Raw genomic sequence first — 27,427 nt, forward strand, 5'->3', positions numbered from 1 at the left:
AAAGTAAGTTACCTCAAATATCTCACTCATTTACGATGATACCGTCTTTTACCTTCCCACCGAAGTAACAGTATAATTGGCATGGTTTAACTTTCCTTCCTTTCTTTGCGAGAAATCACGCATCACAGGTGTGAATTTTATGACTCTTGGGTCTGAAACAGATTCGTTGTTGAAAATTGATTCAATAAACATTTCATGGATTTAATTTGGTTAAAACTTTTTATTTGAGAAACAGAAAAAAAAAAAAAAAGAATCAGTGTTTCAATATATTTCGTGGGGAAGTGTCGCGTTCATAAATGAGGCATTCCGTTCAAGACGGGGTAAATTCAAAGCTGAATTGATCAACTATTAACTTGAGTTTCAAATGCCTCATATTCTTATTTGTTCTAAGTGCACAGCCTGAACCACCTCACTTTCCTTTTACGATCAAATTTTGCTACCTTACCTCCAGCATATTTCCTCTTGCGTGTTATTCAGTTTTTGTAAATATCGGAAACTAAATTATCATAACTATAACCCTGATATACTTCACAATTTTGTATAGAACCGTTACCCTTTAAAAAAACATCTCATTAAATGAAATAATAAAATTTTACTCACTTTTGAAAATGTTTGACTGAACCCTCAATATCCTAAAATGGCACCATCATGAAACTCAATCAAAACTGTTAAACGAAGGAATGATTACTCCAAATTCATTACATTTATTTTTATTCCGCGTATAATGCAAGATTTTGTCCACTTGCGAATAAGGTGTGTTTTGAAAGCAGAGTTGACAAACTCTGGTTTAAATCTTCCTCGATACATTTTTGGTTTTCTAAATCATTCTAACTCGAAATCCTTGTTTCGAATCCTAATACGGGTGAATATACGGTGTTTGAATTCCAATAGCGTATAGAAAATTTTGAGGTAAAACGAATAGCGTTATTGTTATCGTATGAATAATAAAGAATATTGGGGTTTTGTTTGGCCTATGTAGTCAATACTCGTTAACTGTTTCATTTTAGCATTAAAAGCTGAAAATAGTTATTAGTGTATATTTCTATAGCTGCCATTTCCTACGTTTGATACAAACACGTTCAACGTTCCTTTTTAAATAAACTAGCGCGATGGTTTTTACCTTAGTCATAAGCCTGAATAAATATCAAAACATATTTTACCGTAAAACATCGTGAAAATATTTATCTACATACAAAAAAAAAATATTTTCCCGTCACATAATTATGTTACCCTCACTTGGCGAGATTCAAGGACTCGAATTTAGCATTAGAATTTCTAAAAGATGTCTTTGATCTCTAATAACCAGCGTAATGCAGAATAAAGTTAAAAGTAAGCTAATGGGTTTGAGCGAAATTCCAATAATATTGCATCCATCCTGTTTGCACTACTACAACGCGTGCTTGTGGCAATCGCTTCAGTATTTACCCTGGTAACCGTGGCGGCGCGAGAGCAAAATTAGACGTCGGCGATGCACAGTTTTGCGAGGCCCTTTTAATCATAAAATATTCTCAGACAAGTAATTGAATTCATGAAATTAAATTTTTGTACTAGCTATTGGCACTTGAGTTCCTAATTCACTTAACGGCTAGGAAAAAAACATTTCATGACCAGTAGCGCAATCAAAAAGAAGTTTTTTTTGGTGGTGGGGGAGGGGGCGGCACATTGAAGGGGGAAAATGACCTGATAGAAAGGGGGGGGGGGTCCGGGGGTTCTCCCCCGGAAAAAATTTGAATGAGGTTGTTAGGGGAAAAGAGGTATAGAGGTCTCGGTGGAAAATTCTAGAAATTGAAGCCATAAAAACGCAATTATAGGCTATATTTATTGACTGTAGGGTCAGAGACTGTCCCAGATCAATTCTTTTTTTATAAAAAAATAGGTTAAAATGAATCCCCTGCAAATTCTCGAAATTGAAGTTTCAAAAACAGAATTTTAGATAAGGAAGGGAGCTCTACCTTCGGAAAATTTTGAAAATTATTGTCCTAAAAACTTTAGCAATATTTCATATTTAGGAGCCATTCCACTTAAACTTTTTGTTAATGTAGTTTAAAAAACCCAATTGCTTATGATATAAAAGAAAGGCGGTATGGGGACCCTTGCCCGAATATTTTCTGAAATTCAAGCCTTTAAAATGAGATTATAAGGCCATATTTTGTAAAATTAGGCTCGGTAATTTTTGAAATTCAAGCTACAAAAAATTTTAAGCGATTTTCGATCTTGTTGAGTATTTGGGGGCTTTGAGCTGGAAATATCGCGAAATTAAAGACCTGGAAACGAAATTTCAGATGCTCCATAATGCTTTCGGTGTGTGTGTGCATATGTAGGGGTGGGGGGGAGTTACGGAGGGGAGCAGCATTTTGAATATTTTTTTATTTTTAAACGAACGTAGGAAACAAGAGAAAAAAGAAAAGAAATAGAACGGGGGATGGGGGGAATAGAGTTGGCTGATCAATAAGCTGTAGCTATTGAATATTTTTAATTCAGGCCCTTATAGAATTGGGCCCCGCATTTGCTAAGGCTGGTTCTGTGCATTCTCCCCTGCATGCACTACTTTGATTACTTTTGTGTCTGTTGTTTTTTATAAGAGCTTCAATTGAAAACATGGGAATTTCTTAAAACTTCTGAGAATTTACGTCTGAGAATTTTGCGAGGCCCTATCTGCGCGAGGCCGTCGGCAGTCGCCGACGTCGCCGACGCCTAGCGCCGCCACTGCCTGGTAAGTACATATTTTTAAATTTTATCGTTACCTGAATGTACGTTTGTACAATGTTTATCGAGTGTAGACACTACGGATGACATTTAAGTTCTGGTAAAAAGAACGTGTTTTTGCATATTTTGTGGGAATTCGCGAGTTTCCTGGCTTCGCGCTTCTTGACAATTTTAAATCCAATAATGCCGCCCCTTGAACGCACATTTTTCCCCTGTGCCTGTAAAGCTCAAAAATCTTCAAACATCATCTGAGCTTCGTATTCGCAAATGAAAATCTATTTACAGTTAGTAAAGCAATGAATGTTAAACTAAACGGAAAATTTTTCTTGGGGAACGCAAAAAAAATAATTCACCGTATATTCACCCATACAACGAATCGCATTTTCTCTTTTTGAAGTTGAACCGCATTTTAAGGCGAGCATTCGGCTGACTTTTGCGCGTCTTGATCATCCTCCCCCGTATCTGCACTGTGAGACATATGTGGAGTTGATCCTTGTTTCTATGAAAATAATGAATTACTTTTACTTAATTCAGTAAAGCGTTCATTTTGTTTGTCGATGAATTCACCATTGTGTGAAACCATTGATCCTTTCCCAAAATTTCCATCTGTGTTGCTCTCGTAAATGTTCCAGTTTTAACTAGGGCTCGACATTTTTTGGCCGATGGGCCGATGCCGATTGTTGGCCGATTGTTTAAAGAGGGCCGATGGCCGATTGGTTTTCCTCCAAATGGCCGATGCCGTTGGACGATGGCAAAAAAAAAAAAAAATCAAACAGAAAAAAATTGATAAGAATGTCAGGGATTTTAAGGACCATTTATTCATTTCACTTTACTTCCTTTCTACGAATAAAGAATTGTAACCACAAAAAAAAAAAAAAAAGAAAAAGATTTCGACAAAAATTTCTATTTTACGATCACCCAATTTATACTTCACAACATTTTTCTGCACATCTGTACATGCATATGTACCTAAGAACATATAGATGACCAAAATATCCATTTTGAACGCCTCCTCAGTTAATTATCGCAAATTCTATGCACTTCTGCCAACGTTCGTATAGCTTTTAGAAGCACTCCTGGAAGACATTTTTCGCAACCTCCTGTAAGGTCTCTTGCGCTGCTGTTTTAACTTCATCGTGGGGAGGAAGGCGACTTTCATGTTGAGGATGCACGGTTTGATTGGTCAATTCTCTAATATGACAAACAAATAACATAGCGTTTTTTACCTGTTCCCAGCGTAAAAACATTTGCATGGACGCGCGCCTGATATTTGTTTCCATAGTCTCCAATTCGGCAATATATCACCAAATGATCGTCAGTCTGAGACGCTATATTAGTTTTGCATTGAAATAAGTAATTAATAGCCACAAAACGTGAGTACACAGGTTTTTCAGAACACCCGATCGAAAACAAAAAGGGAAGTGCACAACCGGAACGTTCGCACACCCCACATGCGAAATTTTAACCTTTCTATACTTTACCATTTTTGACTTATGACTTATGACTTATAAGAGATACATACGTACATCCAGCCGCAAGAAACAACGCAATAATTAACTTGTTTGGTACCTGAATGTATAATTAAAAACTCTTTCAGTGGTGACTAAAATGGAAATTCATACTGAAATTTAATAAAACAGTTTTATATGAAAACAATAACTCCCTTTACTTTGTATTAAAAAGTAAAACAGCAAAGATCCTTTTTTTTTTTCAAAAACATCGGCCAATTCCATCGGCTTTTCGATGTTTTTTAAGGCTGATGGGCCGATGTTTCCTGCAACTTAGCATCGGCCGCCTATGCCGATGGCATAATTGTTGAACCATCGGCGCCGATGCATCGGTCGAGTCCTAGTTTTAACCACAAAATCTAGTTTCAAATCGAATTTCCGCATAAAATCCGCACGTAAAAAGCAAGATGCTTGCATGTTTTTTATAATTAAAAAATGCGACGTTATTTTAACGCCCCTTATTTCCACTTCCAATGTTTTTCGACTTTCTAATTTACATGCAATTCCACTTTCCATCTAGGGATGCCTACTTACGCGACTTAAACTTTATTTATTTGCTATATTGTGCTCAGGATTAAAAAAAAATATTTTTCGGTACCTGTAACTGCGATATGAGGTAGTGAGAAGCAAAGAGATGCAAGTGGACTATTTTATGATAATATTGATAATCTGAATTTATGATAATATTGATAATATGAAATTAGTTTCGAGTAAAATGCGCTTAGAGATCAGAACCTAGGTAGGCTTTCATTGAATTTTTTTCTTAATCATGCTATACAGCAGCACCTACCAGGGCTACTAGTACAATCTCTTGTTCCAAGACAGAGGTTTACCTACTATTTGTCATTACTGGTCATCTCAAAATTTTTAACTTTGCCACTTGCATCCCTTTGCTTCTCACTGCCTCATATAATGTACAAATACACTATTAAATTTCTGTACAAATATTAACATCTGAATTTGCTTTAGAACTTTTTTAGTTTTGTATTTTCTTCAGGGTCAGTTTTACACGCAGTCTAGTTACGTGAACATTTTCAAGTTCTTGACCAATTCCTAAGAGGAAAAAAAAAAAGAAATTGTTTTTGTTTTATATCTACCCTTACCAAAAGAATACTGATTTGAAACAGATTCGCCTTGAAGGAGTTCAACTGTCCCATTTTTGGATTCGGTTCAACTTAACTCGTTTCAAATCCTTGCATTTTACCCGACCATTTCTTTTTACGCTATTCAAACCAAACTCATTCATCCTATTACTTTTTAAATGGCTTCGTCCAGTTGCAGTTAAATTGCAATAGTTTTGCCAAATAGTTTGAAGTTCTCGACGCAATCTGTAGTTTAGAAATTTCCATCTGCGTTTCGAATTCACCTCTTCACAGTTTGCTTTCTGTCTAGGTAGTCATGTAATGTGGTTGAAGTCTTTGAACTATTACTTCAAGCACTTAATTTTTTGAATTTTAACATTCAACATTATATAATTTTCGATTTTTTGAGTGCAAAATTTTAAGCGAACTTTCGTTGAAATTTTGCAGTGTGCTACTATAAAACAGAGCACTTATTTTTTGGAATCTTTAAACGATTTTAATAAATCAGTCGTCAAGTAATCGTGTGTTTCTGCTCTTGATCTCGCAGCTAATTCGTACATGTCCCATGAATGCATATCGTAATAGTAAATTACGATGGCAGTCTACGAAATTCACAAACAACCACTATTAGTAAAATCTTTGTAATGAAAACAATCTTTTAAATCATCGGCTCCAAACCAGTGGTTCGCGAATCTCAAAAGGTTCGTGAGAGGTACAATGAGGATTCGCGCCGATAATATTGTATGGCGGGACGAGGGGGGGGGGGGGATTGTCAAGCGGTTTCAAGCAAATTTTGTTTTATTCTTATGTATCTCTCACATGCGATACTCTTAGCATAAAAATGTTAGCATACTTGTTGACAGGATTTATATTTAAAGAATTAAGTCTGTTATTACGAAGCATCAGCTTTACCGCTTTCATTGAAATTGATACCACAGACGCCACGGCGAAAGAGCTCAACTTTTGAATTTGATGTTTTCAAGCAAAAGTAAGGGAAAGCGTTGGTTTTTTTCGCAGCTTTTTATTGGGAAAGTTGATTACACTTGTTGAAAACATTACATGGAGAATATGAGAAAAAGGAAGGAATGACGAGGAAGGTATTCGAAGTAAAAAAAAAAAAAAAGGCGGAATTAAACTATGCAACTTTAATTTGTACTTTATGTAAATAAGGAATTAATGAAATTTTTGCAGAAAATTTCTCTTGCAGTAAGTAAGCTTAAAGTTGTTTCGGTAAAAATTATTTTTGTGTATTAAATACAGTTAACCATAGGCGGTTCGATTATTTTTCAGTATACGCGTTCTATTCCGCACTTATAGCATCAGGACTGTATAGCATATATTCTGTTAAACCTGAAATAATATTTGAAAATAGAAATTTAATCTGAACTTAATATGTATAAATATCTTGCTGAAAATTACACACAAAATATCAAGTTTTTGTTAATATTAAAATAAATTTTAGTACAAAATACATTCAAGGGTTTGATTGCGCAAGAACATCTGTGTTCTTTAAATTTATGGGAAAACAATTTGAAAAGTAACTTTAAATCAGGAAATGCATAAAGCGGAAATTCCACAGCACAATCACTCTTTCAATTTCTTAATAATCATAAGTTGCAGTTTGAGCAATCTCTATCGGGTTCAGATGTTTCAGAGTTAGTCTTAAAATTTAAATTGTCATCTGAATTGCCAAATATATTTGTTATTTATTATAGAAGATCTATATAAGACCTTCTTTTACTCGTTATGTTTACGGTTCTGTGTCAGATAATGAGAAATGAGTCAAGTAAACCCCAGTTACTGAACGTCCAGCAATCGGCATACGAACTTTCTAGTATTTTCATCTTTAAAAAATTATAGAAGGCATACATTACTGGCAATTCATTAAGGAAAAATGTTTTAACTTATTCAAGAGCTGTTTATTCCTGGGAGGGGAACTTTCATCCATTGGCCTACCATATGTTTTTCAATTGCTTCTACTCCCTGTCTTTTTTGTTTTATCATCCCACATCAGTTGTTAATTTTCTACTGAGAAGATATGTGAGCTTAGCCAATGTCTCCCATGTATATTTGTAGTTTATTACTATTAATGCAACTGAAAATTTTGAAAGTTCTTTCGGTCGCGACAGATATAACTAGTGCACCTAAACTGTGCAACGCCACTTAAACATTTGTTTAACTATAACATTTCGCACATAATAGTACCCTCATGCTTCCTAATTTTCCCCACATTACTATAATGGCTGCAGTTGAACGCTGGCGAATTTGAAATTCTTCCGTCCTTCGTAATTAAATAAAAGTTAAACCAACAACTAAGTCCGTTTGTTCCTGATTATCTCCTTGTGTTATGGGATATCAAATCGTTTTCACAAGGTGACTTGGACCCAGGGGTGGACTGGCCAGGTCGGCTAGTCGGGGATCCCCGACTGGGCCAACCGCCGAGTGAGCCACTTAAGAAATTTTTCATTGAACTTAATACATTTAATTCACATCTAACATTTTAAAAGCGTAATAATAGAAGAAAAAATGAAATTTGTTCACCGGGGCTCGTAAAAGTCATTTGTGACGAGCCTCAAAAATGTCTGTACACGCCCCCGACCTGGTATTCACTGGTTGCGGCAGATTCAACTAAATGCTGTCAGTTGGCAATCGATTTCGTTAGGCTAATGTAATTTGTCGCTGTACGAGTATTTTCATCTCAGAATCGCTTTGGGAAAGCAAACGATAAACTGAATCTGAAACAGGACAAAATTTCAACTTAGAAGGGTGAGTTAATGAACATAGGCGGATTTAGGCCTGAGTTCAAGGGGAGGCATGGGGAGGGGACAAGATTTTTCTTTTTTTTTTTTTTTTTTTGAGCAACATTATATTAGTTGTAATCAGGGCCAGACTTAGACGTAACGGGGTCCCAGGGTTGCCAACCTTGGAGAAACAATTTCAGGAGCGTCTGTGCTGATTTTGAGGAACAATTTCAAATTTTGCGGAGCAGTTCGGAATTTTGTATAAAAATCAATAAAAATTTCCAAAACCACTTATCCGATTCTTTTTAGAGCTTTAATAGTTATTTTAAGCACTAGTATAAAAATAATTTTTTCTAAATTAATAGAACAGCTTTATACACCATTTCAATCTTTGAGTATAAGCATCTTTAATTTCCCATATTTACATGTTTGTTATGATGAAATAGCAAAATTTGAGCTCGAAAACTTCGGCAGGGAAAGACGGAGCAAAAGAACTTCTTGCGGAGCCGCGGAGTTTCGCCATTTTTGCGCAGCAACTCCGCAAAATGCGGAGCAGTTGGTAACCCTGTTCCGTATGGTATTTCATTTGTGAGGTCCCTTTGTAGTCCTAAAGTCACGATAGTATTAAGTCTACAATTGAGGACTTTGATGGAGGAACTAGTTAAGTCCAAACTTTTTCTTTTATTAAAATTCATTTTTGCGTGTGGAGAATTCGTTGTTACGATTGGTGCAACAACGGGTGACAAATGTAAGATCAGACCTCTGCTTTGTAGCAAGTAATGTAGGAATGATATTAACTTTTCGATCGCACACTAATGTTATTTACTGGTCTTAACAAAAATGAGTGAGTCTGGACTTACCTGGTTCTTAGTTTTTGCATAAAGGTCCAAGAAGGAGATTGTGTATTACAGATTTAAGGCTGTCCGGGGCACATTTTGAAAAAAATGGCATTAAACAATTTAGAGTTTTGAAATTTTTCACTGATTCACCATCAGTTTGATTCGCAAAATCATAAAATATTTTTAAAAAAATATTATTTAAATTTAGTTATTGTTTTTTTAAAAAATAGGGTCTTTTTAAATTGCTAAAACTCAAAGTATTCTAGGTCAATTTGCAAATTGTTTTCAAAAAACTGTGCACAAATATCTCAGTTTTATTTTTTATTCGACGATTTTAAAAATATTAATTCAATAAAAATAGAAAATATTTGAAGAAAAATTTAAAGATAATTTAAAAAAAATTATATTTTTTGAAGCAATGGTTTTTTCAAATTTACCGTATAAAACTCAAAATAAACTTTTTGAAAAAGATATGCTCCAAATTTCATTACTTTATCTTTATCAGTTCTTGACTTATAAGAGTTTGAATGCGAAAAATCAGGAAAAATTGCATCATGGAGAGAAACGCGTTTGAAATTTTAAAGTTAAAATATAATTTTAGTTAAAAGAAGGCAACAAAAATATAATTATATCTTTCGTTCTAATTAAGATAGAAACAAGATTCAAACGTTCTTTTAAGCAGAAAAGGCGGAAAAGTTTTTTTAATGATAAAAAAAGAGAAAAATTTGACCCATTTTGTCTTCCGGACCCTTTTAAATATCGAAATATTACCGGACAAAGTCTTCGAACCTTAGGCATTCCCTTAAAGTCACTAAAGTTAGCCTAGAATTTCTTTTATAGAAATTTTCATGGGAGAGCTTCGTAACCTTTTTATTTGCACTATAGCCAAAAGTTGATTTCAGTTTCAGAAAAAAATGCCCAGAGAGAACTAGCGTTTCCTCCAGACCAAAAAAGGGGCAGTGGTCTTTCAGGTAAAAGGTATAATAGGGTAGAGAAGTTTTGTTGAATAAAAAAGGTGCTTCTTTTACTTTTTGGTGTACTAGGTACATACAAAGTTCAAGTGTTTTCGATAGTAATTATTTTTAAAATATTTAAAAGCTTTTTGATCTTTAGTTTTAAAGGTAATGCAAAAAACATTCAGATATATTCTAATCAGATTCTTGTAGATAAATGATTGAAACGAAAGAATGAAGTTTCAAGGACAGGGGTCGAAGGTTAGCTTAAAAGCGGAAGGGCACTGGTGCCCTTCTAAAAAATCTTGGGGGAAACCTTTTTCTTTCAATGTTTCCAAACATATTATAAGATTATATTTTTAAAATTTCACTTTCGGAAAATTTCTAAGGAGAGTCGCCAGATTACCTTTAGTAACGAAATGTAATTTAAAATTGGGTACTTTAGTTTTTAAATGCTTCCAAATGAATTCACTGACCCTCCTATTCTCTCAAACGTGACCAAAGTTAGTTTTGCGTTTTTTAATAGTTCAAACTCTAAACGTTTTTGTAAAGAGCTCCCTATGCTGTTCCATTAATTTTTCTAAGGGTAGCCTAAAATTGTATTTCTAAAACTTCCCATTTCGGAGAATTTCTGGGGAGAGCCCCCGTCTTTCTATTGTAAACAAAGATAGACTAAATTTCAATTTTGAAAAAAAAAAAGTTAAGAAAACAAAATTGTGGAGAAAGCCCTTGTTTTCCTTCTCCTTTAACGCTACCGAAAATTGTAAAATTGCGTTTTTTAACATCAACTCTGAAAATATCGCTTGGAAGGGAACTAGAACCCTGTGTCCCGATTCTTTTCTTAGGCCTATATAGAATAACCAATTTTAAAAAATTTCCGGATTATTTACCTGGTTTCTTATATCTTTCCTCGTGTCCTTCCTATGTTGCCAGTACAGAAGCCTAAAGATGTGCCTTTTCAGGCTTATAACCATAAGTATCCTTTCAAGGCACATGAAAAATGTGTCAGTTTTAGCTATATCTTAAGTTTCACAATTTTCTATTTTAGAACTTTAAATCTTGATTTAGGAACTTAAAAAAAAGGAACTAGTTATAGTTTAATGTCTTTGCTCAACTAATTTACAGAAGTGGGCCAAAATACTCTTTTGCTGACTGGACCAAAGTCAGCCAGTCCGCCCCTGCTTGGACCGATAATGCGAAGCCTTTTGTATACAGTCTGAGTAAAAACTTTAAGTCCAGTGCACTTTTTTGAGAAATTAGACACACCTTAATCTTAGGATCAAAAAATCATATGAGTGATAATTATTAATCTTAAATACAAATCAAAAAGACAAAAAAATTTAATTCTAAGTGTTTCATTATCAGAAAATATTACAGATCAATATTTGAACCTGAGTAAAATCTTTAAGGCCTACATAGAAAAAAGCATATGAGGACAAAAATTCAAATATTTATAAACTTGGGTGGGAGCCATTCCTTCAAATATTCTAGTTTTCATGAATAAAACTAGTTTTTGACAAAATTCGGGATGTATTTTTTACCATTCATCTTCGATGTCAGATTTCAGCTCTATTGATGAAGTAAAATGTCTCTCCTTTGCATAAACTCTTCTTGTTAAGTCACCCAGTATGTTCTCCATTGGGTTAAGATATGAAGACTTAGTTGGTCATTTCAAATGTTCAACATTGTTTACTTGGATCCTATTTTTTGCACTGTTACTCGGATGGATAGATGCATTGTTTTGCTGATATTTTCAATTTTTTTCCAGCAATAAATTCAGCATTTGGTAAAAGATAATTTGGGAGGACATTTTGATATGTCTGTGAGTTTATTTTACCCGAAATAAACGCAACTGAGCACACACCATTGTAAGCGAAGCACTCTCAAGTTCTGACAGAGCCTTGATCTAATTGGCGCTTGTAGAATATTTCTTTTTCTTTTCGTAAATCATGCCAACAGTATTTCCGTCCGTTTGGTCCATCCAAACTCCACTTCTTTTCGTTAGAAAAAAAAAAAACATTTGTATTCATTGGTTATCCCAGGTCATGATTTCCTAGCTAAAGTTGAAACGCTCTATATTGTGCATTTTCAATAAATGAGGTTTAAGCAATTTTGCAGCATTAATAAAATTTCCACACCTTCTAATTGTGTTATACATCGTTTTTGACAAACATTTAAACCTATCGTCTGAATAAGTTTCCTGGTTGAGTACTTTTCAGGTAGTGTAATAATTTCCAAACTCTTCTTCCATGACGCGAGGACAAAGCTTTAAGATTTCCCGGGTTTTCTTTTTACCCTAATTGTGTTTAAATCAAACAAAAATGTTGACTTCAGTCTTCGATCTTCCTATTCTTTCGCAATAGTACGTCTATTTATCCTTGTTGAAGAAAAAGCTTCAATCCACCCTCTTTCTTGAACAGTTAACTTTTTACCTTACGATATCGACACAAGTAGGAAAATTTTTTTTAAGAAATTAATCACAAAACTACAAGTTAAAGGGTTTCCACAATCTTGTTAACTGAGGTGACATTTATTACAGTATAAGTACTTGCAGTTTTTAAAAAATACTAGTGGCCTTAAAGTTTTTACTCAAGCTGAAATGCTAACTTTGAATAAACCACTGCTTTTCTGATTATTGCATGCTTTACAAATCCTGTCTGTTGAGTTATTTCTTTAAAATGAACATTAATAATTAATAATACCATAATATTAAAACCCCTTTAATTTCATTTTCCTTTTTTGAGAGAAAATTATACTGGCCTTAAAGTTTTTACTCAGGCTGTACATGAAAACTTTAATGTTTGTCCCAAAATGTAAATCACTTATTTCCATGAATGTTAAGAACCTCATCGTATAGAAGGCTTCTTTAGATTCAATAGGCTTGACGAACTCGTTAATTTTGCTGTAGATTAGTGTTAATTTTCAAGCTTCGGGAATGTTAGATTCCTCCTAGCTTTTCCAAGATATGTCAATGGCATACCGTATTCTTTTCAACACCTTGGACATCAATCAGATTTAAATAAGAATTGCTTATAGAAGGTGATTTCGTTCACTAGTTCACACCATTTCTCTTCCACGTAATAGCGCTTGAAGTAATTTTCATTGAGAAATGTCAGTAAATAACGCATGCAAGTGATGTGAAAAGCAGCTAAGTGAAGTGATAGTTTGATACTTTTTGTTTATATTATTGCAAAAGCTGCTCCCATCTTTTGTAAATCATGAACTTTATCGACTCGTTCTTAATGTTTTTCAAAGCATTCCGTAGCAAATTAGTATTTTGATTCTCACTTTTCTTTAAATCAAATTTTTCCAACTATATACAATGTACGTGAAATATACAATGTGTCTTGCTGCATGTCACGCTGTATTACGCATCTTGTTACAAAATAATATTTCAGCCGAAAATAACGACCGTCGTGTCGTCCAAGCAACATATGTCACTAACTAGAGCTAGCTATGTAACGCAAAGGTATTGGATGTTTTATTCTTTAAAGCAAGCATAATTTGGTATTACAAATATAATTTGTGGGATGTTGATATGATATTTCAAACAAATTTAAGTGATAGAGAAAGCAGATATCGTCTCATCAGGACTTAATAATTAGTCGAAAGTATTCTTGAGAAAAAGTAAATGAATAATTGTTTCAGAAAGGGATAACATTGGTAAATTATTTCTAACAATTTGAAAGAAAACAAAACCTTTCTAAGTAAAACAGTGCTTTTGTTATTCTTTCTACATACTAGAAAATCACCCGTGAAGGGCAAAAATTGCTTCTACATTTGAACGAAACCATTGCCTGTTTGGTGATATTTTGGTAAACCTCACTCCCGTGGATTAACCCTAAACTGCAGTAGATGGCATTCATTGTTGTCCATTTTTTTCGTTTCTTCATTCCCATGAAATGACAGTCTTAGAAGTAAAACAGTTAAATGATCGGATCGAGTTCAACCTTGTCACGAAGCCTTTCCCTGCATGTTAAACATTACCGAAACACATTATCAAATGATCATGCCGTGGCGCAAGTTTCATTGTTGATACTCGCGGGTTACTCGATCATTGGTTAGTACATATATTGGTTAATACATATATATATATAGATAAGGATGATAAGATTTTGGAAAATTAAGCAGACACGGAACTTTTCTGCTGTTTGCCAAAATCCACAAATATCCATTTTTAAATTCGTTTAAATCCGCTTGCATGTTGACTCCGTTTTTCATTAAATTTTTAGAAAGATAAGTTTTGGAATTCTCCATTTCGAGCTTGTAGCTTAGAAAAAAATGTTTCATATTTGTTTCTAAATCCTTTATATTATAACCTGTTCATAAATTAAGTAATGGAGAACATCAATATCAGGTGTTGAGAGATTGAGACTAATTTTCAGAAATGATGAAAAATAACATAGGATTACTTTTCCACCAGCAAGAGGGAGAATGCAGCTAGTATGCGATCTTTCTGCATATGGCATCACAAGAATGTGATTTTGTTCAGTTTCGATGATTTTAAGTTTTTCTTTTAAGTAAATATTACCTTTTATTAGAAATATAGAGCAAACTTTCGAAATTATGTTTATAACCTTCAAATGAACAGAACTCGGAAAAAAGCTTGCAATTTTTCTAATTCTTTGTAATAATATGTATGAAATGCTTTCAGATTCTTTAAAAGTTTCCCCTCTCTGATTTCTAGATATGGATGGAGTTATTGAAGCGATAGTTGCCGTGTTCAACTTAGTGAGAAGTCTCGGGGACGTGGTGAGGGTGGAGTTGGCGGCCAGAGATCAAGGTAAGGAAACACTTCGTTCGCCATTTACTTCATTCAGAACTTTTTTTAACACTAGAAAGCCTGAAATTTTATGTATTAGTTTCATCATGTTTAGTATCTGGGGTTAGTGTTAGTTTTTTTGGCTAAATTCTTCTAAAAATTTTCCTGGGCGAGTCCACCTGCCCGATGCACCTTCTTAATAATAACTAACTAAATAAAAACTTCGTACGTTATTATTTTCAGCTTTTCTGTCTTTACTTGCCAAAAGGTAGAGCTAGTACCATTGATCTCTTCAAGAGCCATGGCTGCGGTTTGGCTGGTAAGCAATCGGTACTGTTTTTGTTCAGCCGATGGATATCCAAATGCTACAGAAAAAGCTACAGGTTAAACTAGAGTGAATAGAAAGAAATACGCCGCCATTCTATATTAGCTACCAGTTTGTTTGGCACTCTTGGCTACCTCAAGAGGTTTCCCACCTCCAGCTCAGTCACTTCTTATGCCCGGCTGATGAGTGCTAGTAAGCATGACACTGCAGTCCTCGGCTGGAAATGACTGCGCTGGGTGTGTATTTCATGTATTTCTGCGTTAGCCCTGGCTATAGGGCGGTAACTTACTGAAAATAGAGTGAATGGCATTTGTTTTATGCTACAACAATTACGTGAAAGGAAAAAAAAATCTTTTTTTATTGTAGAATTGCGTAGGATTCCACTGTGGCTCCTCCCGTCTTTCTAAGTATATGGATCAATATTTACAGTACTATGAGGCGAATCATTGGCTGATCAAAAAATCATTCAAATAGTGACATATAATGAAAAGTCAAAGCGTTCCATTAAACAACGTTAAATATTTTTCTCCGAGTTATTGAATAACAAACTACGCGAGGCCCAATCAAAAAATCATTCAAATAGTGACAGTTATAGAGCCCCCTCCGTCTTTCTAGTGTCAATCAACCAACTAGAGTGGCATTGGTCGGAAAAAATCGGAAATTTAGAGAAACAAAACCCGGTTTTCTTCTGAAGAGGTTTATCGTAACTCAGAAAAAAAATGAATTTTTATAATTTCTGCCACACACAAAAAAAAAAAAAAAATGTATTCTCATGTATAATCTTTACAATGCCTTTTTTGTGTAATTATTTATGTATATATTTTAATGTCTATCACCCTTTATGAAAGCACTTTATCAGGGCAGGTCATGAGACAATTTCGTTATGTACTGAATTGTTCTGAGCTACTTTTCTTTCTAAAATTTAATATATTCACAGGACAAAATTAATATCAAATAAACGAAATGTTTTAAGTATAAATATTAATATAATTTCATTTAATTACAGATCTATTTAAATCAGACACAGACACATTAAATAAAAATATATTAAAATTTATATACACTTCAATCAACACACTTCAAGGAAAAAAAAGAAGTTTTGTTGAAAGTCTTGCGATTTAAAAAAAAAAACTGCATTAAATGATTACCCAATTTACTAAATTCACATCCTATTCAAAAGTAACAGTTGAAGGAAATTATGACTAAATTTGGATAATTTTTTGGTGTAATCAAAAAACTATTGACTGATAGAACACAAAAAAGCTAATCTTTTTTGCATTACATTTCTGATAATAAAAAATAACATCAACTGTTAATAGAGGCATTTTTTTCTGATTACGTGATGTTTATTTTTTGTCGTCCAGAATACATTTGCCCAATTAGATTGTGTTATCGTATAGTAGGAAAAGTGTGTATTTCATTGGTCGCCAAGGAAAATAATAGAAAATGTTACTAGTGTACAAATTTGTCCTGCGTGTCCTAAATGTTGTCCGGAATCAAGCCAGCTTGACGAGACTAGTTGGCGTGAAATGGAAAAGTAAAGAATAATGTTCGATCGCGAGTACTCCTATTGTATTACATAGTGCTAGCAGCCTTAGTTTGCGTATTGTGTAAACATGCACAAGTAAAGCGCTAAAATCGCTATTATAGGTTATATGCTATTATATTGGCATGGTGATTGCCGAGTCAGTAACTTTTATAGAAATAGGGATGTCTAATATTAAAATGGTCCCTACAAATATTACAAGTTAACTTAATAGGAAACAATTTGTGTGGTGATTTTAAATAGGGGTTTCCGAAGATACTAAGACAACTGACTTGGTTTTACATGAGATCTCACACCTTTTTGCGGTGGAGGCGATGCTTTCATTTTCGCACATTTTATGCTTTTTGGGATTTTTTTTCAGTTGTTCGATTGAAGAATTTAAAGTTCTTGTCATTATCCAAAAAGATATTTAAAGATTCCCCCCCCCCCCCGGATGATAGAGCAAACATTCAAAACTTTTGGGACAATTAAATTTCGTCTAATTCGTCTTATAACGCGTTTCATAATGTTATTATCAGCAGTTGCGTAGCTACACTTTCTACCGCCAGGGGCTGTTTCTCAATCTGCCGCCCTTTTTGTTGGGAAGTAGTTGACACATTAGAGTCAAAAGTATTTAAATAAAGAAGAAAATATTTGTTTTCCTTATTTTTCTTGCAGAAGAAAAAAAAAGTAATTTAGAGCCCTGGCAAAACATTTCAAAAGTAACGTCAAATTGCGAAATTTTAAGCAATTTTTAGAAACGCTCATAAAAAAAAGTTGCTTGGAACTCCCTTCATTTTTTTTTCTAAACTAAAATTAGTTTTATGCATTCTTAAGTGAGATGTGAAGGGATGGTGTGGGCGTTATCCCTTGGAAATGTTTCGAGACCAAATTTGGGATGATTCTTTTTTACTTATAGTGGTCGAAATATAAAAGGTCTTCCCCAGAGATCATTTTACTAATTAAAAATATTTCCTTAAAATGAATAATTAAATGTGAAACACATTGTATAAAGGAATTAGTTGATATAATGCAGTAGTACAAGCAATTATTATTCGAGTTGTACATATTTGTTTTATGAAATGAACATAAAAATTCATTCTGTCTTCGTGAAAATTTTGTAGTCAGTGGCCAATCAAAGCGATTGTTGAAACAGATAATGCTATCCTGAAAATGAGCAGGAAATCGCCCACCAATTGAGACCTCTTTAATTTTACTCTTGGTGTCACTTTCCTTTAAAAAAGGTTTTTTTTTTCTTTTAATACGGTGGTTTCCTCAGAACTTAAAATCCATTGCTTCATCATTTAACGAGAGGTTGGGAAATTTGTTTCCTCAGTAATGGTTAACCTTGATAGCAAAAAACAAAACATGGTCCCTTACTTTACACTCCCCCTCTCTCAGCCTGAAGGTTCAGACGAAGGAAGAGAAAAATCAGACAATAGTGCTGAGATATCCACAATAAAAACGCATGTTTTGCATTAGAGTAATTGTATTATCATAGTCGTACTAAAACTTTACAATTCCAAGTTTTTTTTTTCTTTTTTTCTTCCAGTAATGCATCAGAAGCATGATTTCCCTATTGAGAAAACTTGTTAAATTTTTTCGCATTAAAAGTGTGAAATTGCCGTCCCTCAAAAAGTGCCGCCCGGGGCGGACCGCCCCAACCGCCCCTCCCTAGCTAAACAGCTGTATCAGGATTGGCAAGTCTTTGATAGTTGGTGGTTTAATCCGGTTTTTTACAGTGGTTATTACAGTCAAGTCAAAAAGCCCTTTTTGACATAATTGTCAAAACCCTAAATTTGTGTCTGAAACCTGACTGAAATTTATATAAACAATAAAATTACCCTGGCAAACTATTCTTGGTGCATTAAATTTTGATTTCATACTCTGATGGAAATTTTTTTGATTGTTTTACCTTTTTTAAAAGTGCAAAATTAAAATTCACAATGTTGATTCAACAAGTTGTTTGTCTTTAAAATGAAAGAGATGAATAAAAGAGCTACTTTTAGCATACAATTTCTTTTATCAATAGTAGTACATTAAATAATAACTGCTGATTTCTAGAAAAAACAATTTGTGTACACCAAGTACATTTATAAGTTCCAGTTTGGAATGGATTAATCCAGAAATAAAAAAAAATCTTTCAATTGGTGTTGAATAGCCTATTTGTTTTTCTGCGTGTAGATTTTTAAACGTTTTCACCATACTCTTGCTGAGAAATAATGACCTGAGATGTAGCTTTCAGGATAATTGTAGATTCAACTTAAAAAGCTGTTGAAACAAATGAATTTGGTTGTATTTCAAGCTAATAGTTGTTCATTAATGAAAAGAAAATATTTATATGTGTTCACTGACAAAGTTAATTATAAAAGATTAAAAAAATAGTATCTAAAGAATTTAAATGATTTATAATCAACCACATTTACTGCTGTTCAACTTAGTTTTATTTTTACATGAAAGAAAAAATGACATTACCACATTACGTAAGTCCTGACACAGAAGGAACTGATAAAAATACTTGAAACTAATGATTCCAATTATTAAAAGTTTAAAAAGAACTATGAAATCTCGATTTAATTTTTAGTATTCTTAACTATTTTTACAACATTGTAACGATTGGAGTACGCTTCTCCAAATGTGGGAATGTGGTAAGGAAGAGGAGAGAACGTCGTTCGAAGAGAGAGGGGGGGGGGGGGGGGGCAGTTGACCCCCAGGTCCCTCTAGGCAAGGGAGATTGTAATTTTCTTCTCGCGGAGAGCCAGAAGGGTTTTGCTGGCTTTCATCAGGCCAGCTCATAATAATCAACCTATCTTCATCATCCTCATCATCAAATGTAATCACGAACTACAAATAAACTGTCATATGACATCACGCTGAACTCTATTGACACCAGTGGTTCCCAATCTTTTTCAAGTCACGACCCCCTTTCACCAACTAAAAGACCCGCGACCCGCTCTGCGTCTCCCCATTTATAAATATACATTATGTGCGCGCATGCGCATATTTTACATTATAACTCAAAGTACTTGAGGTTTTATTTATGCTTTCTATGTTTTTTAATTTCTACAATGGCTGCACAATTGAAGAATAAAAATATTGCTTCTATAATGTTAAACACATACATTTCGACACTTTTAAAACTCTTGCGACCTTAGAGTGGCGAATGCAGATTTGGTTTTCGGAAGAGCAGGGGTCATACAAATCTTATATAGTATTATTTAGTGTTCGCAAACTTTTTCGTTGAAGTGAATGATGGCATTTTCTTTTAGGAAGGCAGTCGCGATTTCAAAAAATTCGGAGGAGGGCTTTTGGCAGCCACTAAATTTTTCTTCAAGCGTATGTATAGCAAGAGAGATAGTCCAGTTTTTTGCTTCGAAGGGGGGGAGGGGGAGAAGTCATTACTAGCATATGAGCAATCAAATTATGAGAAACGCGTTATTTAAGCGAAGATATTTAACAATATGAATCTACAGTAGTAAGTTTAACATTCGCGAATGTACCCCCCCCCCCTCAATATGTTCAAATTTTCTTGAAATTGAAGCCCTGAAATGGAAGTTTTTAGACGATTTTAACGATAGGGATGGAAGGGAGGATCGGGGATGCTCTATTATGAAAATGAGATTTCCTAAACAGCTCAGTTGTAGACCATCTTTGTTGTAGTTAAAAGAAGAGAAATAATTCTAGCGACATATTCCCGGAAATACTTTGAATTTAAGTGTCTAAACAACCGCAACTATAGGCTATATTTGTAAACGTTAGAAAAAAGTTTGAACTCGGAGCCTTTTTCTGGAATTGAAGTCACAAACACCAAAGTTGACACAAGTTTCAATGGTAGAAAGGACTTTGAGGACTCCCAAGAATGTTTTCAAAATTTAAGTTGAAGAACACACTAGACCACACAAGGAGACTAATTGCTAAATTGTAGCTGAAAAACGGTCTGCCGTAGAAAGTTATGCGAGATACATACGCACATACATAAGGACGTCACGAGATAACTCGTTGTAAAAAAACTCGGGGCTCGTTCTTGTGGTCAGGTTGAAAAAAAAACTAATTCTTTCGGGAGTGAGCAAAATGGAAATTTTTGATATCCGATTTTTCAGTAAAAATTTTCTCGCGAATACGATACTTCCTTTACTATGTTAAAGGAAGTAAAAGGTTTTATGTAGATTTCTCCTTATCCAGACGTTTTCGAAACGGTACGAAGAAAAGTTTTAATTTATTTTATTTTTACTAAAAGTGCCTCTCCCATTTTTTTTTTTTTTTTTTTTTTGTACAGATCTTTCAGACAAAATAAATTTTCTTTTATTCCAATTTCCCCCGAATTAGGGGGCAAACTGACACGTTTCCCCATCTCGGTTCCGTACTTTCATTTTTTTTTCTATTTTTAAATTAATGATTTATTTTCGATTTTTTTCTTTTACTGTTTTAGGCTCTAGCACAACTTATACAATGCATTTTTTTTTAAATGTTTTATTCAACCTATTGCCTACACTGTTAAAAATTCAGGAAGATTTTCTGGTAATTGTTACTGTAAAATTGCATCGCTAACGCATCGCTGATTTTTACGTTAATTTATACCGGAGAAATAAGCGATCCCAGCGCCAACTGGTTGCTGTGGCCTACCGAGGAAACCGTAAAATTTTACAGTAACATTTGATTTTTACTTTAATAATTACTGGCAACATGGATGCCAGTAACAATTACCGTAAATTTTCCGGAAAATTTTCAACAGTGTACTATTTCGGAAAAGCGGGATTGAAAATGACGTTTAACTTGCAAAAAGGCTTCAAACTGTTTTCGTCATTGAGGTTGATGTGCAAGACTTAATCCATTAGTTCGTTAGAATTTGTAAGTTTGTATATTGCAAGATGTAAAATGAAATGTTTAACGTATTTTTTCTTTCTGTCCACAGTGATTGCAGGTCTCAGGGAGGAGCTGAGGGAGGAAAGGGAAAGAAACAGGCGTTTCAGGGAAGAGGTTGTTCGAAATGTGAACAACCTCCACCAGGCCACCTTCCACAGCGGTAAGCTGAAGCTTTTAATTTTAGAAAAACACAAGTTCTTGTAGTCGAGAATAATTTTATCAAGGTTTTTTTTAAAGTAATTCATAACAGTAGATAGTCGGCATTTTTGTATAATTTCTGCGAAATGTTTCCAGAGCTTTGTAGTCTCTGAATTTTCCTCAACCCTCTCATGCACGACTCGCAAAATACTATCTTGCTATATTTATGCTCCGAAAGCTTTTGCTTACATCATTGCTTCATTTCTACAATCACCGTAGTTTATCGTTACTCTTTTTTTTCTGTATTCTCTCTCCAATATGCTACGTTAACTAATAGAAGAAATGATTTTTTTTTTGTCGATTTAAGCCCATGTACCAAGGAAAATTTTGGGATTGAACCTGTGGTTCACTGAAACTGACAAACGCACAACAAAAATGACCTTCCAGGTGGTTGCGCCATTTAAGACCATAGCGAAGACGTCCTAGCTTTTTGAGATTCAACATAACGTTCGAAATTCGTTCTGTGTTTTCTCAGTCTTTGAAAAGACGAACGTCTTAATTCCGAGTCCAAAGTCTTGTATTCGTACACTGAATGGAGAAACTCAAAGAGCCATTGTGACGTCATATGCAGTAAATAAATATGTAATTTTGAGGGAAGTAAAGGTAGTCTAGTGAACAAATCATTGAAAATAACAAATTTTTTTCTTCAATTTTAAAATTTTCACTGTATTTATAAAGTGATATTTTCATTTTCTGCGTCAGTGATATTTAAGTTGGAGCCGATACTCAGAACTGAGTAGGTCGCTTATTCCCTTTTGAGTCAATTTTACTTGGGGAAAAAAGAAGCACGTAGAAGATTCCATTTTTTTGCAAATTATTTTTAACATATATACATTATGATTTCGAAGAAAGCCTAACTTTTGTAAAGTCACAAAGCGACTGGAATACGTAAAAAGCAGAGAAATTCTGCTACATTTTGAATTATTTATTCATTCGCGATCATAATTTAAAGCAAAAAAAATTGGTTTCTCTTTTTCGTTTGCTTTATTTTTCAACATCGACTGCAGGACTAAAATTATATATTTTGTACACGAAATTCAATTTTATCCAAGTGTTATGTCTTTACTTCAGAGCCAGACTAACGTAACTCATATTATTCCTATTCGGAGGAGAGCGGAAAAACTTTTGTCTGGTCCATATAAAGAATGAGGCTGGTGCTTTTATGCTGGTTAATTATAATATATATACATATTGTTTTTACTTACTTTATAATCACTCAATGTGGGATAAGATGCTACATATAAAGCCGTAATAACCTGAAAATGGTCATTTTTAGCCTTATGTTAGTCTAGCTCTAAGGTGCAGATATTTTAATTGAAAAAAATCAATAATTAAGTAATATGTCAATCGTCAGACGAATGCAGCTGTTTCAAGCTTACAGAGAATCCCTTTTATCAGTGAATTTTTATTTGTCTTGTCAAATTCAACGTATATTTTTTAACCTGTAATTTCATACAGCAAATATAAATTAACTAAATGTATCAACTTCTAAGTGAAATGAATCGCTCAATTATATTACTACTTGAATCTGCACTGTTGGAAACGTAACTGCAGTACAACGTCCAAAATCCGAAGTAGTTGGTCGTTCAGATTTTCGAAATCAACCAAGAAAATACTGTTTGGAAAAAAAGGCCAGCATTACAATAAACAAAAAAGCGGTTATGCAATATGTACGTACATACCATATAATGTGATACATAACACTGCACTGTATAATTACATTTTTTTTTCACGAAATTAAACAAATGTTACTCACTATTTACTGGTCAAAAGTGACGTTTCATTGCAATATTGTATTTACTCTGAGTAATTATACAGTAATTTAACATAGGCAATTAAACGAGCGTCTGACAAGTAGACTTGACACAAAAAAGTGTAGTTAACTTTTGTAAGGAAAAAATGACTTACATTCACTTTTAAAAAATCTCTGATTTTCGACCGAAGGAACTTTGAAACTATTTCCCTTCCTGCCAAGTCCTTAGTCCGCTTCACTAGTAAAAAATGCGCTCGATTTCTTCCGATCTTACTTTTGACATTCTACAGTATGCATATATAATGGCACTATTAAACAAAACTACAACTGCCGTCACTTCTCGTGTTTAGGCGTTCATTTCTTCCTCGTCTTCAAACCTTTGAAGAATCTCTTATATCATAGTTCTCATATTTCTGTGGTCAGGGTTAAATTTTGAATAATATTGGAATATGCTTAAGAAAAAACTAATTTTTTTCCGAACAAAAAAAAAAGTTGCCTGACAGCAATGTAATATATTAAATCCGTCTGAATTGTAGCATCGCCTGTGGTATGAAACAATAACTGTGTAGTTTGCTATGAGATGAAATCAATCATTCGAAACGTTTCAGAAATTTAAGTTCCTTCTTGACAAAGGAAAGGTCAGCTCTGGTACTTTTATTTCATTTGGAGTAGCTGCGATTGACATACATATTGCTTATTTATGTTCTAAAAAGTAGAACGCTCATGTACTTTTTCTAATAGAAATTAAGACAGATAAAGCTTTATATTTGATGCAATTTTTTGTTTTCCTTCTTTTCCACAGACGCTCCCTGGGAGGAAGATCCCAGCCCACCCCCCAGCCCCGATGACGACGACACCTCCTCCATGGAGGACGATGCCTCCACCTCCATGGAGGTGGACGATGATGATGATGATGATGACGATGATGATGACGACGACGGCGGAGAAGCCCCCGCTCTCCTGGACGTGCCCGGAGCCCAAAGTCCAAGGGTTTCCGGGGCCCCAACTTCAAGACGTCGAATGTGGGGAGCCACCACGTCCAGGAGGCAGTCAGGTATTTTTAACCCTCCTTTTGCTCCATCAGACTCCCCAGCGCCGGAAGGAGGCCGCACAGAGGACGCAGCCCCTGACACGCCCGTCTGCCCGGTGATCATCACGGTGACTCAACCGACTCCGCCCGAGGAGGGATTTACCGAGCAGAACGGGGCTCAGGAGGAGGAGGTGGATGAGCAGCGCGAGCCGGACGACGACGACCCAGGGAGGGACGGATCAACGGACGCTGCCCTGCACGCCGATCCCGCGGACCCCCCGCCCGACGACGACGACGACGAGGACGACTCGTCTCCACCGAGTCCTCCCCCGCCGCCGCCTTCGTCGGGCTTGGGGGCCCGAGGGACCCGCGTGCGCCGGCAGGTGCAACTTTACCAGGCGCCCGCCGACTCCCTGCGCCGCCGCCCCCGGCTCCCGCCTCCCAGCCGCCGCCCCCGCCGTCGTGGAGACGTGCGGGATATCCGCAGGGTGCGGCCCTCCCCGAGTCCGCCTTCCAGCGACTGAGGAGTGGGGGGGGGGATCGATCCGCTCTCAATTCTTTTGGCATTTGCTCGAGATAAAAGGCATTGCATGGAAACGTAGCACGACTGCACTTATGCGTTTAGGGGTTTTTGGGACCGTACCCTTATCTCACAGGGGATTTGAGAGTGCTGTCTGCAGACCATGATAGACTTTTAGAGCTGTTTCCTCATCCATATGAAAACTTTTAGCGACTATCCTTATCTTTTTGGAAAATTTCAGGAACTATGTGCTTTGATCAATGAGACTTTTAGGAACTGTGTCCTAAAAGTCTCAATGTCTGTCCATGTCCATATGTCCATGTGTGAAACTTGATGGATTTTTTGAGGAACTAAGTTTATCCTCATGTAAGTGCATTTTCGGTCCTTCGGGGTTTTTTTTTTCTTTTTTTTTAAAGAGTGCGTAAAGACATTAAACTAATCCAATATCTGTTGATTTACGTCCTCGTTCCCATTCATACAAAATAGTGCTTCTTCATCCAGTCATTTATTAGTTCTTTCATTAACGTGGAACAGAGAAACCATTTGTTCTTTTATTCACAGAGTATTAGAAAAGTTATTCGTTTGTTTACTCAATCACATTCAGTCGTCACATTTGACAAACGATTAAATGTGATTACTGAATGTGAATGTAAATGAATAAATAACTGTTTGAATGTATTTTGAATGAAATAACACATTAACGATTGAACCGAAAATGCACTTTCATGCGGATAAACTCAGTTTCACAAAAAATCATCAGGTTGCAGTCACAGTTCCTAAAAGTCTCATTAATCTAAGCATACAATCCCTGAAATTTTCCAAAGAGATAATGATAGTCGCTAAAAGTTTTCACAGGAATGAGGAAACAGCTCTAAAAGTCTTCTTCATGGTCTGCAGACAGTACTCTCAAATCCCCTGTGGGATTCGGGTACAGTCCCAAAATGCCCCTGAATGTGCAGGGGCAGTTGTGCTCCGTTTCCATACAAAGGTTTTCATCAAGAGCAAATGTTAAGGGGGTCCGGGACACAAAAATCGTCAATGTTTGCATTTTTTTAGCATTTGAAAAAATAAATTCCATTTTTTTTCTTAAAAGGACGTTCGAATCTTGTTTCTATCTTAATTAAAATGACAGATATAATTTTTTTTTTTTGCCTGCATTTACATAGTATTATATTTAACGTTAAAACTTTAAACGCGTTTTTCTCCATGATGCAATTTTTTCCCTATTTTTCGCACTCAAACTCTTATGTCAAGAACTGATAAAGTAATGAAATTTAGAGCATATTTTTTTCAAACAGTTTACTTTAGTTTTTATTCGTCAAATTTAAAAAAAAACTTTTTTGCAAAAAATATTATTTTTTTTAAGTATCTTTAAATTTTTCAAAATTTTTCTTCAAATATTTTTTATTTTTATTGAGTAAATACTTTGGAAATCGCCGAACAAAAATTAAAGCTTCGATATTTCTATTTAATTTTTTGAATAAAAATTGAAGTTTGACCGAGAATATTTTGAGTTTTAGCAATTTAAAGAACCCCATTTAAAAAAAAAAAAAAAAAGCTTAATGTAAATGAAAAATTTTTTCAAAAAATATTTGTTATGATTTCGTTAATTAAATAGCTGTTGAATCAGTGCGGAAAATTTCAAAGCTCTGAACTGTTTAATAAAACCTTTTTCAAAATGTGTCCCGGACCCCCTTAAAAGAATTTCGAGTGGATCGATGTTGATACTGCCTGACTCAGGGGGAGAACTTTGCATTATCATCGCACATTAGGGGACCATGTAGAAAAAGTGAAGGTGCAGCGAATTACTTCGCATTTTTCTTTTTAGTGAGGCTTCATAAAAGCTATTTTGGATCAAGTTGATCTCTGTCCACCTTTTATTTCTGAGTGCTGGAAGAATCATAACTTTTAAAAACCTTAAAATTTTTACTCTTTATTCTGGTACTTCGCATCTTATACCATTTATAATTTTCTTCATAATTTGTTACAAGGACTGAAAAATGTTGATAGTTGCAAAGGAAATCATCGTATTGGCAAATATCTAAATGTCTGAAATAGTCTTGTTATAATTTTTTGAAAAGGCTTCCAACTTCTTCATCAAATTTTAATTTGCTGCATCACTCAATAGTAACAACATTTACACAGCATTTCAAGGAACCTTCTCTGAAATTAGTATTTTGTTAGAGATGCCCACTGCTGCGAACTTAATGCATACTGTGGCGAATAACTTAAAAAAAAAAAAAAAACGGAAAAATGAGATGAAATATTAGAATTTCTCGGGAGCGTTTTCCGGTCTTGAAATAGTGTTCGCATCTTGCACTCTCTCTTAACTTGGAACTTCGTTGCCCAGCTTCGTCCTGAAGCAATTTCAGATCAAAACTTCTCGACAAGAACATTTAAATGTACAGTCGGATCCCGCTACAACGCGATCCGACTTACGCGAAATGGCTATAACGCGAGTTTTTCATGAGTAATGAATTTTTTAGTGCGGACACAAATGACTCGCCTGCAACATGAAATTTTTCGGAAAAGAGCGGCGGAGAGTTAGAATGGGCTTCGTTGACACTAAATATTGCTTTTGGGAATGGACTTTCATCCCTTTATCATCACTGAAAGCGGAAG

General features: G+C 34.9%; 1 protein-coding gene across 1 annotated transcript; it reads left to right on the forward strand.

Annotated features, from left to right (window-relative positions):
* The first annotated feature begins 14,518 nt into the window (after nucleotides 1–14,518).
* On the forward strand, nucleotides 14,519–24,809 carry LOC129233484 (WASH complex subunit 3-like). The gene is made up of 3 exons (XM_054867505.1): nucleotides 14,519–14,612; nucleotides 21,354–21,464; nucleotides 24,058–24,809. The coding sequence occupies exons 1-3, from the start codon at nucleotides 14,519–14,521 to the stop codon at nucleotides 24,807–24,809; spliced, it is 957 nt and encodes a 318-aa protein (XP_054723480.1).
* The last annotated feature ends 2,618 nt before the right edge of the window (nucleotides 24,810–27,427 follow it).

Source organism: Uloborus diversus, unplaced genomic scaffold (assembly GCF_026930045.1).
Source record: "Uloborus diversus isolate 005 unplaced genomic scaffold, Udiv.v.3.1 scaffold_453, whole genome shotgun sequence".
NCBI classification, from domain to species: Eukaryota; Metazoa; Arthropoda; class Arachnida; order Araneae; family Uloboridae; genus Uloborus; species Uloborus diversus.